Raw genomic sequence first — 18,943 nt, forward strand, 5'->3', positions numbered from 1 at the left:
TTTCGAGAGAAACTCCTTCTCTAGAAAGTATCCATTCTCAGCAATGAATGTCTTGCCTTCGGATCTGTGATAGAAGGTGTACCCAACTGTCTCCTTTGGGTATCCTATGAAGACATATTTCTCCGATTTGAGTTTGAGCTTATCGAGATGAAACTTTTTCACATAAGCATCGCAACTCCAAACTTTAAGAAACGACAGCTTAGGTTTCTTGCCAAACCATAGTTCACACGGTGTCGTCTCAACGGATTTAGATGGTGCCCTATTTAACGTGAATGCAGCTGTCTCTAATGCATAACCCCAAAACGATAGTGGTAGATCGGTAAGAGACATCATAGATCGCACTATATCTAATAAAGTACGGTTATGACGTTCGGACACACCATTACACTATGGTGTTCCAGGTGGCGTGAGCAGTGAAACTATTTCACATTGTTTTAATTAAAGGCCAAACTCGTGACTCAAATATTTTACCTCTGCGATCATATCGTAGAAACTTTTATTTTCTTGTCACGATGATTTTCCACTTCACTCTGAAATTCTTTGAACTGTTCAAATGTTTCAGACTTATGTTTCATCAAGTAGATATCCCCATATCTGCTCAAATCATCTGTGAAGGTTAGAAAATAATGATACCTGCTGCAAGCCTTAATATTCATCGGACCACATACATCAGTATGTATGATTTCCAACAAATCTGTTGCTTGCTTCATTGTTCCGGAGAACGGCGTTTTAGTCATCTTGCCCATAAGGCATGGTTCGCAAGCATCAAGTGATTCATAATCAAGTGATTCCAAAAGCCCATCAGCATGGAGTTTCTTCATGCGCTTTACACCAATATGACTTAAACGGCAATGCCACAAATAAGTCGCACTATCATTATTAACTTTGCATCTTTTGGTTTCAATATTATGAATATGTGTATCACTACGATCGAGATCCAACGAACTTGTTTCATTGGGTGTATGACCATCGAAGGTTTTATTCATGTAAACAGAACAACAATTATTCTCTGACTTTAATGAATAACCGTATTGCAATAAACATGATCAAATCATATTCATGCTCAACGCAAAAACCAAATAACACTTATTTAGGTTCAACACTAATCCCGAAAGTATAGGGGTGTGTGCGATGATGATCATATCAATCTTGGAACTACTTCCAACACACATCGTCACTTCACCCTTAACTAGTCTCTGTTTATTCTGCAACTCCTGTTTCGAGTTACTACTCTTAGCAACTGATCCAGTATCAAATACTGAGGGGTTGCTATAAACACTAGTAAAGTACACATCAATAACATGTATATTAAATATACTTTTGTTCACTTTGCCATCCTTCTTATCCGCCAAATACTTGGGGCAGTTCTGTTTCCAGTGACCAGTCCCTTTGCAGTAGAAGTACTTAGTCTCAGGCTTAGGACCAGACTTTGGCTTCTTCACTTGAGCAGCAACTTGCTTGTTGTTCTTCTTGAAGTTCCCCTTCTTCCCTTTGCCCTTTTATTGAAACTAGTGGTCTTGTCTACCATCAACACTTCATACTCTTTCTTGATTTCTACCTTCATCGATTTCATCATCATGAAAAGCTCGGGAGTCGTTTTCGTCATCCCTTGCATACTATAGTTCATCACGAAGTTCTACTAACTTGGTGATGGTGACTAGAGAATTCTGTCAATCACTATCTTATCTGGAAGATTAACTCCCACTTGATTCAAGCGATTGTAGTACCCAGACAATCTGAGCACATGCTCACTACTTGAGCGATTCTCCTCCATCTTGTAGCTATAGAACTTGTTGGAGACTTCATATCTCTCAACTCGGGTATTTGCTTGAAATATTAACTTCAACTCCTGGAACATCTCATATGGTCCATGACGTTCAAAATGTCTTTGAAGTCCCGATTCTAAGCCGTTAAGCATGGTGCACTAAACTATCAAGTAGTCATCATATTGAGCTAGCCAAACGTTCATAACGTCTGCATCTGCTCCTACAATAGGTCTGTCACCTAGCGGTGCATCAAGGACATAATTCTTCTATGCAGCAATGAGGATAAACCTCAGATCACGGATCCAATCCGCATCATTGCTACTAACATCTTTCAACACAATTTTCTCTAGGAACATATCAAAATAAACACAGGGAAGCAACAACGCGAGCTATTGATCTACAACATAATTTGCAAAATACTACCAGGACTAAGTTCATGATAAATTTAAGTTCAATTAATCATATTACTTAAGAACTCCCACTTAGATAGACATCCCTCTAATCCTCTAAGTGATCACGTGATCCAAATCAACTAAACCATGTCCGATCATCACGTGAGATGGAGCAGTTTCATTGGTGAACATCACTATGTTGATCATATCTACTATATGATTCACGCTCGACCTTTCGGTCTCCGTGTTCCGAGGCCATATCTGTATATGCTTGGCTCGTCAAGTATAACCTGAGTATTCCGCGTGTGCAACTGTTTTGCACCCGTTGTATTTGAACGTAGAGCCTATCACACCCGATCATCACGTGGTGTCTCAGCACGAAGAACTTTCGCAACGGTGCATACTCAGGGAGAACACTTCTTGATAATTAGTGAGAGATCATCTTAAAATGCTACCGTCAAACTAAGCAAAATAAGATGTATAAAAGATAAACATCATATGCAATCAAAATATGTGACATGATATGGCCATCATCATCCTGCGCCTTTGATCTCCATCTCCAAAGTACTGTCATGATCTCTATCGTCACCGGCATGACACCATGATCTCCATCATCTTGATCTATATCAATGTGTCATCACACGGTCGTTTCGCCAACTATTGCTCTTGCAACTATTGCTACCGCATAGCGATAAAGTAAAGCAATTATTTGGCGCTTGCATCTTATGCAATAAAGAGACAACCATAAGGCTTTTGCCAGTTGCCGATAACTTCAACAAAACATGATCATCTCATACAACAACTTATATCTCATCACGTTTTGACCATATCACATCACAACATGCCCTGCAAAAACAAGTTAGACGTCCTCTACTTTGTTGTTGCAAGTTTTACGTGGCTGCTACGGGCTTAGCAAGAACCGTTCTTACCTATGCATCAAAAACCACAACGATAGTTTGTCAAGTTGGTGCTGTTTTAACCTTCGCAAGGACCGGGCGTAGCCACACTCGGTTCAACTAAAGTTGGAGAAACTGACACCCGCCAGCCACCTGTGTGCAAAGCACGTCGGTAGAACCAGTCTCGCGTAAGCGTACGCGTAATGTCGGTCCGGGCCGCTTCATCCAACAATGCCGCCGAACCAAAGTATGACATGCTGGTAAGCAGTATGACTTATATCGCCCACAACTCACTTGTGTTCTACTCGTGCACAACATCAACATATAAAACCTAGGCCCGGATGCCACTGTTGGGGAACGTAGTAATTTCAAAAAAATTCCTACGCACACGCAAGATCATGGTGATGCATAGTAACGAGAGGGGAGAGTGTTGTCTACGTACCCTCGTAGACCGACAGCGGAAGCGTTATGACAACGCGGTTGATGTAGTCGTACGTCTTCACGGCCCGACCGATCAAGCACCGAAACTACGGCACCTCCGAGTTCTAGCACAGGTTCAGCTCGATGACGATCCCCGGACTCCGATCCAGCAAAGTGTCGGGGAAGAGTTCCGTCAGCACGACGGCATGGTGACGATCTTGATGTACTACCGTCGCAGGGCTTCGCCTAAGCACTGCTACAATATTATCGAGGATTGTGGTGGAAGGGGGCACCGCACACGGCTAAGAATATGATCACGTGGATCAACTTGTGTCTCTAGGGGGTGCCCCTGCCTCCGTATATAAAGGCTCAAAGGGGGGTGCGGCCGGCCAGGAGAGGCGCGCCAGGAAGAGTCCTACTCCCTCTGGGAGTAGGATTCCCCCCCCCCTTTCCTAGTTGGAATAGGATTCGCGGAGGGGGTGGAAAAGAGGAAGGGGGGCCGGCCCCCTCTCCTTGTCCTATTCGGACCAAGGGAGGGGAGGGGCGCGCGGCCCATCTCTGGCTGCCTCTTCTCTTTTCCACTAAGGCCCATATATCTCCCGGGGGGTTCCGGTAACCTCCCGGTACTCCGGTAAAATCCCGATTTCACCCGGAACACTTCCGATATCCAAACATAGGCTTCCAATATATCAATCTTTATGTCTCGACTATTTCGAGACTCCTCGTCATGTCCGTGATCTCATCTGGGACTCCGAACAACCTTCGGTACATCAAAACGTATAAACTCATAATATAACTGTCATCGAAACCTTAAGCGTGCGGACCCTACGGGTTCGAGAACAATGTAGACATGACCGAGACACATCTCCGGTCAATAACCAATAGCGGGACCTGGATGCCCATATTGGCTCCTACATATTCTACGAAGATCTTTATTAGTCAGACCGCATAACAACATACGTTGTTCCCTTTGTCATCGGTATGTTACTTGCCTGAGATTCGATCGTCGGTATCCAATACCTAGTTCAATCTTGTTACTGGCAAGTATCTTTACTCGTTCCGTAATACATCATCCCGCAACTAACTCATTAGTTGCAATGCTTGCAAGGCTTAAGTGATGTGCATTACCGAGAGGGCCCAGAGATACCTCTTCGACGATCGGAGTGACAAATCCCAATCTCGAAATACGCCAACCCAACATGTACCTTTGGAGACACCTGTAGAGCACCTTTATAATCACCCAGTTACGTTGTGACGTTTGGTAGCACATAAAGTGTTCCTCCGGCACACGGGAGTTGCATAATCTCATAGTCATAGGAACATGTATAAGTCATGAAGAAAGCAATAGCAACATACTAAACGATCGGGTGCTAAGCTAATGGAATGGGTCATGTCAATCAGATCATTCAACTAATGATGTGATCCCGTTAATCAAATAACAACTCTTTGTCCATGGTTAGGAAACATAACCATCTTTGATTAACGAGCTAGTCAAGTAGAGGCATACTAGTGACACTCTGTTTGTCTATGTATTCACACATGTATTATGTTTCCGGTTAATACAATTCTAGCATGAATAATAAACATTTATCATGATATAAGGAAATAAATAATAACTTTATTATTGCCTCTAGGGCATATTTCCTTCAGTGGTCAATCCATCAATCGAAGTCCTGCCGCCGCCGCTGGTGCCAGGGTCCGTCGACGACGTCCATTAAAGGAGTCAACGTCAGACTTTACCCGTGTTGCTCGGAACGATGGATGGCACAGGGACTACTCCATCGCGCGGCGGAGGCCACTGCTTCTTTGGGAGAAGAGGCAGGGCTGGCTGCCTGGATGTGCTCTAATTTGAGGTAACAACTGAATCTTGTCAGATACTAGTTAAATCCGAGATATGGGTGTGAAGCACTGATATGCCAGTACATTTGATTGTGACATGTTCTAATTTTGTACCTGAACTTTTTTTAGAAAGGGTTGTACGTCAACTTAATGTGCTAGCAGAACTTATTATGTTGTCTGTCTGTTTTCTTTGCACAACATTCAAGATATTTCTTCGTCATTGATAAAGACGATGAACCGTTATGTACGACTTCGTTGGTTTCAACATAGCCCTTCCCGTAGAGATCCACTGCTTCCATCCTGATTGTGCCGCCTGCGTGAAATTTTTGTATGCAAGTTCAGTGTGCTATGATGTTCTATATGATTGTGTGAACAATATAAGTTTTTACTGAGCATCAGCAATGCATATGGCTGAAAGATGTATTTATGAGCATCGACTGATGCGTCTCTCTCTATATCTCTCTCTCTCTCACACACACACACACGCACACACGCGCACACGCACAAGTGGGACCCGTTGAATTATTTATTTGCTTGTGACAGCTTTTAATTAGGTTCCACTATAATCTAACTTTTTTCTTAAGTTATTAATTGAGCTCAGTGACTTCAAAAAGTTGTACAGAAGCCTTGTTTGGGCCTTTCTGGCGTCGCTGAATGTGGGTTGAGTAACCATGTTAGGTTGTGCTGTACTACACAGGCCTTTTTTTCAATATCAGCAATGCAACTGGGCCGACAGTTGTACACAATATCCGGATCAACTTGTTATTCTCCGCCCCGCTGGGCTGCAAACTTTCCTAGAAGGTATGCATTAGGCTTAACAAAAAAATGGACTTTAAGAAATAATAAATGAGATGTAATTATAATAACTGGACAGTTATTATGCACCAAATACGTAATTAGTTTGAAAAATATATTATTTTTGGAATTTGAAAGTTTTAATTTCATTACTTGTTGCGTGCACAATATTTCATTGGATTTTTATGTAATACAATTTTATTTTGAAATTATATTTAACCTGACTAGAAATTTCGAATAAAAATATTTCGGATCCCATCAAAATGTGGGAATTTTTTTAATTCTGTTTTGAGCGGTTGTTTGAAATTATTAATCGTTGTCCTAGCTAGAAGTCGAGCTGTACTTTTAACAAACTGTAAATGGGTTGTAGTAAATTTCATTAGAATTAAGAAATGAGATGAACATTCTTACAAATCGCAAATGGGCTATATGTTCTCTGGCAAATCTGAGCTGTGGGCCTACTAAGTTGACACATACCAAGGGCTTTGTCAACTTAGTCAATATAAACGATTCTAGCTGTAGTGATCGTACGATGTCCATCCAATGGCCGTAGTGCTTTTTCAACCTCTGGTTTTCTTTCTCCAGCCGCCCAAAGCAGCGCCGGTCGTGTCGCGAGCTCCTGCCTCCCGTGGCCAGTTGTGATGCTGCAGAGGCCTCACTGCCCCGTACTACTCCCACCGCTGACCAGGCTATCCCTCTACTCACCCACACCCCCTGTTATTCTGCGGCGACGGCAGCCTCACACCGCAGCCGAACCAGTGAACCCTTGTACTCCTATCTGCACGGGCTTCCACTGCTGCGTCTTCCCCGGCTCCGCGTCGTCCCCTTCCTAGGCCTCACCGTCGTCCAGACCACCGCCCTGGTGCTCTCGACGCGGCGTGGTCAACGACCGACTTCCATCGGAAGAGTACTGTACGTGGAGAGGCTGACAGCTGGGTCCAGGCGGCCGCAAGGAAGTGCCACCTTATTACGCGCAAAATAATTATTCCTCCACCTGACAGCAGGGACCCACCGGACGGGCCACCTTATTTCGCGAAAAAAACGTTTCCCCCTGACTGTTGGGACCCACCGGACGGGACAGCGTATTTCGCGAAGAAAATGTTCCCCCCGCTGTCAGCTCAGACCCATTGGAAGTGCCTCTTTATTACGCACAAAAAAAGGAATACTCCCCCTACTAGCTGGGACCCACCATGGTGGGAGGCTGACTTGTGGGCCTACTAAGTTGACTGGGACGGAGGCCTTTCTCAACTTTAGTCAATATGAATGATTCTAGCTCCAGTGACCATACGATGTCCATCCAACGGCCGTAGTGCTTCTTCAACTTTTGGTCTTCTTGCTCCAGCCGCCCAAAGCAGCGCCGGTCATGCCGCATGCTCCTGCCTCCCGTGGCCGGCTGTGCTGCCACGGAGGCCTCACCGCCCCCTACTATTCCCACCGCTGGCCAGGCCCTGCGGCGACGGTAGCCTCACACCGCAGCCGAACCAGTGAACCCTCGTACTCCTCTCTGCGCGGGCTTCCACTGTCGCGTCTTCCCCGGCTCCCCATCGTCCCCTTCCTAGGCCTCGCTGTCGTCCACCGCCCTGGTGCTCTCGGCGCGGCGTGGTCAACGTGGTCAAGGAACGACTTCCATCGGACGTGGACTGTACGTGGAGAGGCTGACAGCTAGGTCCACGGCCGCAGCAAGGAAGTGCCTCCTTATTACGCGGAAAATAATGATTCCTCCACCTGACAGATGGGACCCACCGGACAGGCCACTGTATTTTGCAAAAAAAAGGTTTCCCCCTGACTGCTGGAACCCACCAGCTACATCTTCGCACGCAAGGAAGTGCGCCGGGCAAAAAAACGATTCGCCCCCTGACTTCTGGGACCCATCAGCTACATCTTCGCAGGCAAGGAAGTGCCTGACAGTCGAGACCCACCTGGTCGAAGCATACGTAGCGCTGTCATTCTAGTCGCGGACGTGTACGTACATATATACTGGTGGATGTAGAGGCGCGCATGTGTCGTAGTAGAGGCGTGTACGTGTCGTAGTAGAGGCACGCACGTAGCATGTACACGTACGTACAGCGACCACGGTGCAAGAAAGAAAATATGGCCACGTATGTGTACATACGGGCAGGGTCTCGAACGCCCACTCGCGCATACGTACAGCTAGGGCTCGTGTACATGGCTGGGTCGAAACGGAGAAATAGCGTCGTCGTCGTGTTCATGGGGAGGCAACGGAATGCGTCGTGTTCATCGGGAGGCAACGGAATGCGTCGTGTTCATCGGGAGGCAATGGAACGCGTGGGAGCCAACCGGCTGGGTCGGAACGGAATGCGTGGTCGTATTCATCGGGAGGGCTTGGACGGAATAGGCGATGGAAACGAGGCCTGGCATACCGCACAACGGAGGAAACGGACCTCCTACGTTCGGAACAGGGTCCTGATGATTGGGAGGGGTCTGGCGTACCGCAAAACGGAGGAAACGGACCTCCTATGGTCGAAACGGGTGTCCTGTTGATCGGGAGGGGTGTGGCGTACCGCAAAACGGACGAAACGGACCTCCTACGGTCAAAACAGGGGTCCTGTTGATCGGGAGGAGTGTGGCGTACTGCAAAACGGACGAAACGGACTTGTGTTGGAGCGCTACGGTCGAAACGGGGGTCCTGTTCATCGGGAGGGGTGTGGCGTACCGCAAAACGGGACTCCACGGGATACTGTTCATCTCCATTGTCGACCTCCTCCAGCCTTCACGGGCTACCGTCGACCTCCTCCAGCCTCCACGGGCTCCTGTTCATCCAGCTTCCACCACGCGCTACTCCACCGGCTACTATTCAACCACCCCTCCACCTTCTACTGTTCATCCAGCCCTCCACACCACGGGGTCCTGTTCAACCACCCCTCCACGGACACCCCTCCACCGTCTACTGTTCATCCAGCCCTCCACCACACCACGGGGTCCTATTCATCCAGAGGCAACGCCACCGCCCACTGTTCATCCAACCCCCCCCCCCCCCCCCCCCCCCCCCCCCCCCCCCCGCAACGCTTACTGTTCATCCCAGAGGCAGCATCGATCGGCTTCAGTTAGCAGCAGTAACGAAGGAATCGCTCGATCGGATTCAGTTAACAGCCATCGATCGATCGCTCGGGTTCAGTGACGCGTAGCCAGCAGTGCGATCGCTCGGGTTCAGTTAGAGCCCAACGCCTCGCTCGGGTTCAGTTAGAGCCAACGCCTCGCACACACGCGCGTACGTGTACGAGAGAAACGCGCATCGCTCGGCCCCCGACCTCCCACCGTAACCGGGAACTCCCCGAAATTTTCCTCCCCCTCGCTTCTACCACGCTTTTTTCCGTCATGGACGACCCAAAGAATGTCATGCAGCTGCGTCTCCGGCCCGCCCAGGACGAAATGCCCATTTTCTATTATGATTTTTTTTCATAGAAGTAGGAGCCCACCACATCTATGATGATACCGGGTTTTGTCACAATTATCATCATAGAAGTGTCATATGTATGACAAAAAAAATTCGTTCGGCCCAAAATGTCACGGATGTGTCTTTTTTTGTAGTGTTCCATTTCTCATCATCCTTCAACACGTTATAGCAATGGGGCAAGGTAAAGACCCTTCCTTTCTTGATCTTCCCCTTCTTGGTTTTCCTCTCCTCTTCTTTGAACAAGTTTTGCGCAATGTTGTACTACATGAAAACAAAGCAGGTTAGCACCAACAAGTATGATGAACATGTATGAAATGCCACTTACTCTATCGTCCTCATTTATGCCACTTGGGTTCAACTTGTCAACCGCCTTTTGACAGGTCGCCCACCTTTGACAATCCGAGTTGATTGTCGACCATCGGGACCGAAGTGATCTCTCAGAGCAGTCAAGTCCACTCACGTTGTGAACATCAAAGTGTTCTTTCATCCGCCCCCAATAAGCATCTCGACTTTCATCACCTCCAACGGATGGATCCCTCGACACTTGCAACCAAGTATTGCATAGTAAGATGTCATCGGCGTTGGTGTAATTGCCCGCTCTTCCTTTCGGCGCGTCGACAATGCCCTCACCCTCCTCGTCCACCTCGAACTCGTGGTCTTCGAAATGCATGTCATTGGTTTGAGACCAATGCGAATTGTTGGAGCCAACACCCATAGTTGACATGTATGCATCATCATTGAGACTATAAAGTTTTTTGAACAATGCAAATAAGCTATCTATATGTGAATGCATTGAAAAAATAACAAGAAAAGAAAAGTTGGGAATTTTTTTACCTTGGGGGCATTTCGTCGAACATGTTGTGCGCGTCGGCCGTCAGCTCAACGAGTGAGCTCGCCGGCGCTTCTGTAGCCGCCGCGCCCATCGCACGCCCTGCAAGCTTCTTCCTCCTCGCCTTCGAGGTGCTGGAGCCGTCCGCCGCCTTGTTTTTCTTCGCCGATGTATTGCCCTTCTTTGGTCGCGCCGCATTGGGGAGCTTTGAGGAGGGGGTGGTGGCTCGGGCCGGCGCCGGCGCGACACCACCCGCCGCCGAGGTCATCCGCGGCGGCATGAAGAGGCCGCGCGTGAGGCCGATGGTCGAAGGAGCTCCGGCGAAGGCGAGGCCAACGCCACCCGGGCTAGGGTTTGCAGCGGCGGCGGCGGCGGTGGAAGGGTCGCGGCTATAGGATGGGATGAGCGGGGTGTCGGCGCGTGCGTCCATGGGTGCAGTTCGCCGGCGCCGGCGCGCGCGGGGCGTAGGAGGCGGAGAAGAGAGAGTGCAGCGCGAGCGCTCGAGTGTGCCGCGCGCGGAAGCGGGCGCCCCAAATACACCACACGAGATAGCGAATCCGACCGCGCACCCAACTCCTTATACCGCACGCGCGGTTATTGTGCGCCCGCTGGAGCCATCCGCCGGGTTGCGCGCGCGCTAAACTGGCCAAATTTGCGGCGCAGCGCTTGTTTAGCGCGGCTGTTGGAGATGCTCTCATACTTTCTCCGTGATAGAGATCAAATTTAGTGAAAAGGATGTGGAATGAAAAGATCAACTGCTTTGCGATGTAGCACTTTTTTGCTATCTGCTACAAAAGTAGACGAAAATGGGTTAAAGATATTAAAGTAGGCAAAAAAAATTGACAAACAAGTAATTCGTTGCAATGTCAGACGCATCATAGGTAGCAGGTGCTCTGAAGTTTTCTAGAAACAATAAAACTTCTCTGAACTATTTAGTTAAAAAGAAAAGAGTAAATATGGAGGAATCCACTCTTCAGGGCATTAGTCACACAAAATGCTTTTAGGAATTTCATCACATAGCCGTAGTTATATAGGCAAGATATATATCGCACAATCCAAATTCTCTTTGCCATCAAACTAATCACAAAAACTGACAGGCCTGTACCACATGACAGCTCCCACACAGGCCACCCTCCTGCAAATTAAATAAGATTTTTGTATAATTCCAATCCAACTCAATTAATCTTTCCGCATGCCATGTGGGAGCTGCCATGTAGCCATCCCTGTTATTTTTTTGTTGATCGGGAAGAGAAGTTATCTTAAAATGTAACTGAAGATATTTTCATGAAAACAGTGAAAAATCTTAATTTGTTTATGTGCATCTGTCTCACTTGAGTTATCTTAAAATCAAAGAGTACACATGTTATGAAGGTAATAATTTACAACAAGGATATATGGTTTTTGCGCATTAGTCTGACAGGGTTAAAAAAGAGTATCACGGGAGTAGGAGAAGAACATTGTCATTAAGGATATATAGGTATGAAAGTACCTTGCACTTCGTACTTACAAGATCTATAGTTTCTCTGTACAGGGAAAACGAAATGGGTACAAGTTGTGTCCATGGACCAGGTTGTGTGCATTCTATCTTTTTAGTGAAAAATGAACAGAGGTTCTTAAGATCTAAGTTACATGACTGCAGTACACCAAAATCTACACATTTGCCCTCTCAGAAAAAAATCTACACATTTGCATTGTAAAGGAGCTGTAAAGTCACTGAATCTTCATACCAACTGGAGGAACTTTTTACCAATGATGTGGCAAGCAGAAGCCCCACTTTAACCTCTTTCTTAACTACTACTTCTTTTTTTAAGAAATACTGTAAGAACTTGTAGCCTGTAAGAACTTTAGTTCAGCATGAGACGGTTATCATGGAATTTCACATGTATCTATACATGATAAGTTCTCCTTTTGCTTTCATGATTTTGTCATTCCACCAAGGAGCTACCACTTGCGAAGAAAACCCAGTTCAGGATACGATGATACGCTACGCCATCACGACTCCGATGGTGTTTTCAACAAAGATGGGTGAAAAAGTTCCAATGGAAACTGCTTTAATCCTCTATATGGATATCAGGATCCTATGACACTTTCAAACTATCCACATTGTCGGTGACAGTTGCGCACAAACTTGATATTGGAAAAACTTCGTTGCGCGTGAAAGCCCCAACTTACCTCATACTTTCTCTGTGATAGGAACCAAGTTAGTGAAAGGATGTATAATAAAAAGAAGATCAAGTGTGTTGCGATGTAGAACTTTTTTGTTATCTGCTATGAAAAAATAGCAACAAAAGTAGACAAAAATGTGTTACGCAGATATCAAAGTAGACAAAAAGTTATTAGACAATGCAATGTCAAACGCATCATAGGTAGATGCTCTGAAGTTTTCTAAAAACACATCATAGGTAATTCTTTGCAGTGCCATCTTACAACGTTTTTCTGCACCACCAACCGTTAGCAGCAAGTCTTCATATAAGCAATATCTTATACAGACTGCGGTGAAGCATAGAAGATTCAGTGCAGTTCTACTGGATATCTTGCAATACACCTCAGCAAACTTCAGGGAGGCTTTTTTATTGAAATGAACAGAGGTTCTTACTATCCAACATACATGACTGCAACATCTAGTGTTCTAGGAAGATACATGCCCTCCTATACAACAGAAGTCATACTCGGTGACGATATTACAAAGATCAAACACAGGAGGGTCATTCCTCTTGATCATGTCCTTCGTTCAGTGCCGGGAAGATAGGTGGCCAGGTCATCATAACAGGAGAGATATGTAGGCGACCAGCAGCCAGAGTTGTAAACAAACTTATCGGCTTCTGATACACCTTCTCAACCACCCTGCTCCTGAGATGAACATAAAAGAGAATGTCGCTTGCTGGATGATCCAAGATTGCAAAGCCGGCATTGTCCCCGACAAAATCAACAGCAATAAAATTAAAAAGAGGCACCCGATAATGACCCACGTGACGTGTGCATGTCTCATGGACACAAAATGTATCCACCAGCCGCCAATTTCCTGCACCATCGTCGTCGCCGATCATCGGATGGAGCCACACACTGAGCTGAAACCCGTCTGCACCGACAAGATAGAGCCCAGAATTCTCCGCACATGAGAGCTTATAGTTGTTCTGCACTCCATCTGGGAGCTCAAGGGTGAAAAAGCTCGCCGTTGCCAAATCTAGACCCAGGGTGAACCCCCCAGAGGTGGTCACCATGAAGACCTTGCCAAGGACGGGTGGTAGCATATCAGCAAGGAAGCGTTCGTCATACCTCTGAGCAGCGAGCTCCATGTGAGCAGGGAGCTCCATCTCTGCGCTGGCAGGGACGCCCCAGCCGTCGGACCCCAGGACGCACACCTCCGCATAGATTTTCCGACCGACATTCCAGAGATGCACCAAGGTGATGCCGTCGAGGCCCCCATCCTCGGGTAGGAACACCTCAATGAATCTGACTTGAGCGCGCCCGTCCCAGTCACGGGAGTGTGGCGGGTTCGGCGGGGGGAAGGTTGCGGATTCCCCGGCGAGCAGCGGCGCAAGGAGGGCGTGCCTGCGTGTTGTTGCCTTGTTGTGGAAGGACTCGGTGATGAGGCGGCCGTTCCGGCAGTGCTTGATTAGATGGATGTTGTTGGCGAAGGCGGCGGCGCAGGAGGAGGTCGCCCGGTGTATGGGGACGGCGAGCTCCGGGGGCTGTGGCAGCGGCACGAAAGAATAGCCGTCGAGGCCGCGGAGGCAGAAGCCGAGGAGGCGGGGCGGGTTGCGCTCGCGGAATCGGCGGAGGAAGGCCGGGTCGGAGGCGTGGAGGAGCCACCGCTTGCAGACGAGGGCGGCGCGGACGAGGCAGGTGGGGAAGCCGAGGCGGAGGAGGATCTCGCGGAGCAGGTCGTCGTCGCCGAGGACCGATGCCGCCGATGCGGCCGCGGCCGCCGCCGGAGACCGCCTATCGCCGTCCATATTTTGGGGGATTTTCGCAGAGGGAGAGGGATTTCTTCTTCGATGTAGGAGCAGAGCAGTTTTTTTTTTCGAGCGAAAGGAGCAGAGCAGTATGTGACGAGATTTTCAGCAAGCATAGCTCATTTTCACTTCTTCTTTTTTTTGAAACTTAGTAGTACTTCTTTGTTTTCAATATATCGCTTCATCCCCTCGGGAAAAAAAGGTATTCGCTTCATACTACTATTTAACTGTTGTTTTCCTTTCTACACCATGTTTTTTCACCGAAGATTATAACTTTTTTATGGATTTTTCATTCACATATATTTATATGACACTTGTGCTTTCGTGATTTTGTCATTGCACCAAAAGGACTTGTCAAAAAAAAAAGCCACTTAACACAGGACAGTGCTTTCAATAAAATATGTGTATTAGCAAATTACAGCAAATGCGACGTTGACGGAAGTTTTGGCACTTCGGCATGGGCTCCAACTTGTTCAACAGATTAAGTGTTCAAGGATCATCATTGAATCTAACTGCTTGGAGATAATTGACGTGTGCAGTGGAGTCTCAAATATATTGGCACCATATGCTACTATTCTTCCGGGTTGTTCCCGGCTCGCACTTGGTGTATCTTTGATTCGTTTTCAGCATTATCCGAGGAAGTCAATAATTCTGCACACTATCTAGCTAGGCATGCTTACGTTCTTTCTTTTTTGAAAGCATGTGCTTTATTTCTCAGATGATCGATAGGTCATTTACAAGAGTTTGAGAAATAAAATCATGGATCATAGAGTCCCATAACGCATAACATTTCCCGGTAAAAAAAGTCCTCGCTAACACATCAACCACTTCATTTGCTTCTTGGAGACCGTGAGCATATGATATCTCTACAAAATCCAGGGCTAGATCCTTCATTCGAGCACTATAGCCACGGCAGAACACACATGGTCACCTCCCAGTTGAATTGCCTCCACTGCAAAACTGTTGTCAAATTCTATCATCAACTTATTACATCCGATTCGTCCTGCTAAGTATAATCCGTTCCTGATTGTTGTTATCTGCATTGCATTGACACAGCTAATATGTAAAAGGAACCAATTAGCTGCAGCTATAAAGTTACCTTTTCCATCGCAAGCAATCGCATCTGTTGCACCCAAAAGTGTTTCATAGTGATACGCCGCATCTACATTAATTTTAATAACATCACTTCTCGGCTTCTTCCACATCTAATCTTGCGTCCTCATAGGACTGCTTTGCTATATGTGCTCTGATAATTCGTCGCCAGTACTTTGATAGAAATTGTTGTTCTGTCAGGTGCTTGAATTGTTTCGCCTTGCGATCTCCAGTTGATGTATTGGTGGGACGATGAAAAACCTAATTTTCTTCTTTCGCGTGTCTTGAAGGATGTAACTCTGATAGTTTCACAATTAAGTGCCATGATGCTTTTCCTTCAAAAAAAATACGTATCTAAACTTACAAATGAAGAATGCCTCAATCACTCGGTTGCACTAAATCAAAGACACTTATTTTAGGATGGAGTGGTACTATATATATCTCTCTTATTTAAAAGTCAAAACCAAGTCACCGCCTTGTCTTCCGGAGAAGAACAAAGGAAAAATCCTCAAACTAGGGACTCATATATAGAAAATTTAGCTCTCACCCTCAAGTGTTTACCACATGCAAATCTATCCTTCTCCCCATAAACCTTTACAACCTCATCCAGCCAATTACCAGAGGTCTACCCTAAACCAAGCTTCAATCTTGTCAAACATCGTCTCTAAACCTTTACAACCTCATACAGCCAACTACCAGATGTATACCCTAGCAGGGCCGGTCCTGAGATTTTGGGGGCCCGGGGCGAGATTAAAACCCGGGGCCCTTAATGTAGACACCATAACAATACAAATTAATATGCATATGTATGAAATAATACCATTAACACCTACAACCATCCAAAATCAGTATATATCAAACAAATTATACATATTACCTAAAAATGTCCTAATCCATCATGTGCTAAGGATATCTGATTCCCGCTAATGGTAGACTTGAAGATCTTATAGTAGAAGCAAAAAACTTTGTCAACATCTTTGGAATAAACTCCTACTAATGCTAGACTTGAAGATCTTACAGCGGAAGCAAAAAGCTTTGTCAACATCTTTTGAATAAAATAGTCGTTTTTATCATGTTCCTCCCCATTGCTTAATTTCCTATGATAATGAGAATTTGAATAACATCTTAGATGGTATGCCATTTTTTGTCCTCTCTCATGGACCCTTTCTCAATTAAGATGTTTCTTGTATTTGTACCAAGATTATCCCAATTTTTCATAAATATCAGTAGTATAAACTGGTTATTCATGATCACTAGCTGACTGTGCATGTATATCCAATGAATTACCTACATGCTCAGAGCAACTTACGTTGTTATCGTTGCTGTTGGTTTCGATATTTTATTCTCACTGATCAAATTCTGAATTGCCATTAGTTGGTTGCCCTTCCTCCATGGCAACTATGCCAACTCTCTTAGAAAAATAAATATGAATATTTCCATGCTGTGATTGTACTAATTCATCTACAACTTTCTTACGGATGACAGGATAAGACACAATGCTGAAAATAAATAAATAAATTGCATCAATTGACAATTGTTGAAAAATACCGATGTGCCAGCTATTCATCTATGAGACAAGGCAATATGAATAGAGGATATACCTCGGATGGTTGAATCGTCGATGGACGGAGAGCAAAGCAGGGTTCCGACGGGCCCCATGGAGTTAGGGAATTGAAATAGGCGGTCGATCTGAATTTGTGTGCAAATTCGAGTTAGAAGAAAAGGGAAAAGGAGCGGTGAACTCGCAGTCGCGAAGAGATAACCGTCAGTGGCCGCTGAGATGAGAATCGCTGCGTGAAATGCATGCGTGATGGAATAGAATGGGATCAATCTGTTCCTTTTTTTCGGCATGCACGTACTAACCTAGGAAAGAATCGGAAAGGATCAATCAATTCCTTTTTTCTCGACGTGTACATAGTAACTAGTAGGAACAACTAGTAGGAACGAACGAATCGACCGTTGGATCCCTTCCTCGCTGATTTTTTTTGCTGACCGGAAATATATTGGGCCGTAGCTTACATGTATACCTGGGGAGGGGCCCCTCGATCTTGGGGGCCCGGGGTGGCCGCCCCCCCTGCCCCCCCTCAGGGCCGGCCCTGTACCCTAGCCCAAGCTTCAATCTTATCAAACTCCATCTCTAACGGTCTGTTTTCACCATCGCAATCCTTCAGACAATCACATTGAAATCCAACTACCAGGGTCTATTATGAGAAGCATCTTTTCAGTTACCTTTGCTACCAAACCGCACAACAAAGATGTTACCTCCGATGTCCTTGAACTGTGTTTCTTGGTGCAAACCCCATGCTCCTGGCTATGCAGCCCTTTCAAAAACTTGATGTTCATCGGGGGGAGAGCACACCTTGCCCGCTTAGTTGGTTTGGGCAGATTCGATGGGCCATGAAGATTACTCCATCAGATTCCTTCTCTCTCACGATTAGATCTCCCAGCGAGAGCCTTGCCGCCTTCTCAAAAACCTTGTCGTCCACTGGTGAATAGATGGTTCCCGACATGTCGTTCCGTCCGTAGCCTACTTCGTCGGAGTCGCATCCCCGTGCCTCGCCTGCTCCGCCATTGTCACACAGCAAAGGATTATCGCCACCACTGGTCTATGTGGAGGAAAATGTCGCCGCCGCCCCACACACCACTAGAAGACACCACCCCCGGTGGAGAAAACCCTAACCCTAGAAGCTACCTACCAAACCAATCGCCTCTAGTCACCCCTTTCCCCCCCCCCCCCCCCCTATATACAAGGCACTTGTCTTTCATGATTATGTCATTGCACCAAAGGAGACTTGTCAAGAAAGCATAGTTTAGGGTAAGTTCATAATGCTATGTCACGAGTTTGCGGATGGTGCTTTGAACAAATATGGATAAACTTACCAATAAAACCGCCCAACTCTTCTATTTTGATACCAAGATCACATATACTACCAAACTAGCTAGCGTGCAAACTTGATAATGAAAAACAATTGTACACTTTGGTACATATAAAACTAATGTATTAATTACTTTCTCCGTGATAGAGATGCAATTGCCCAAGAAAATGTAGAATACAAAGAAGATTAATTTTGACCTAAATATCCTTAGACCTTTTATCAATTATACTATCTAAACCCATTAGGTTTGCGGTTACTGAATTGCATTGCATTGCGATGTATACTTACTTTGTAACCTGCCATGGAAAATTAGCAACAAGAGTACACGAAAAAAGGCTTAACAAACTTTAAAGTGGTTAAAAATTTATTGGACAAACAAGTAATCCACTGCAATGCCAGGCGCAGCCTAGCTAGATGCTTTTTCTTTAAAACCAAGAAATTCTCAGATTTATTTAGTGAAAAATGGAAAGAGTAAATATAAGAACCCACTCTTCCAGACATTAGTGTTTGGGGCGGCAATTGACAGTGATGAACGACTTGAGAATGCACCGAAGGATATGGCCACCTAACGAAACAAGCAAATCGACCTGAAAGAGGCCATCGAAACAATAAGATCCTTCCCCGACCTTTTGTCCCAGTCAGGAGTCCCTTAACAGTATAATTCTTA

At 46.0% G+C, this 18,943-nt stretch overlaps 1 protein-coding gene across 3 annotated transcripts; it reads right to left on the bottom strand.

Moving 5' to 3' along the window:
* Nucleotides 1-12,898: 12,898 nt before the first annotated feature.
* Nucleotides 12,899-14,397, bottom strand: LOC125549139. Of its 3 annotated transcripts, none has more exons than XM_048712622.1 (2): nucleotides 13,322-14,397; nucleotides 13,044-13,202 (listed from the first exon to the last, which is right to left on the bottom strand). In XM_048712622.1, the coding sequence occupies exons 1-2, from the start codon at nucleotides 14,306-14,308 to the stop codon at nucleotides 13,188-13,190; spliced, it is 1,002 nt and encodes a 333-aa protein (XP_048568579.1). In that variant the 5' UTR covers nucleotides 14,309-14,397; the 3' UTR covers nucleotides 13,044-13,187. The 3 variants fall into 3 exon arrangements, with proteins under 3 accessions (XP_048568577.1, XP_048568579.1, XP_048568578.1); XM_048712621.1 differs by having other exon boundaries at nucleotides 13,307-14,397; XM_048712620.1 differs by having other exon boundaries at nucleotides 12,899-14,394.
* Between the last annotated feature and the right edge of the window lie 4,546 nt (nucleotides 14,398-18,943).

This window comes from Triticum urartu, chromosome 3, assembly GCF_003073215.2.
Source record: "Triticum urartu cultivar G1812 chromosome 3, Tu2.1, whole genome shotgun sequence".
In the NCBI taxonomy this organism is placed as follows: domain Eukaryota; kingdom Viridiplantae; phylum Streptophyta; class Magnoliopsida; order Poales; family Poaceae; genus Triticum; species Triticum urartu.

What these genes read in the sequence shown, in the direction of transcription:
- LOC125549139 (XM_048712620.1), bottom strand. Translation starts at nt 14,308, where the DNA reads ATGGACGGCGATAGGCGGTCTCCGGCGGCGGCCGCGGCCGCATCGGCG.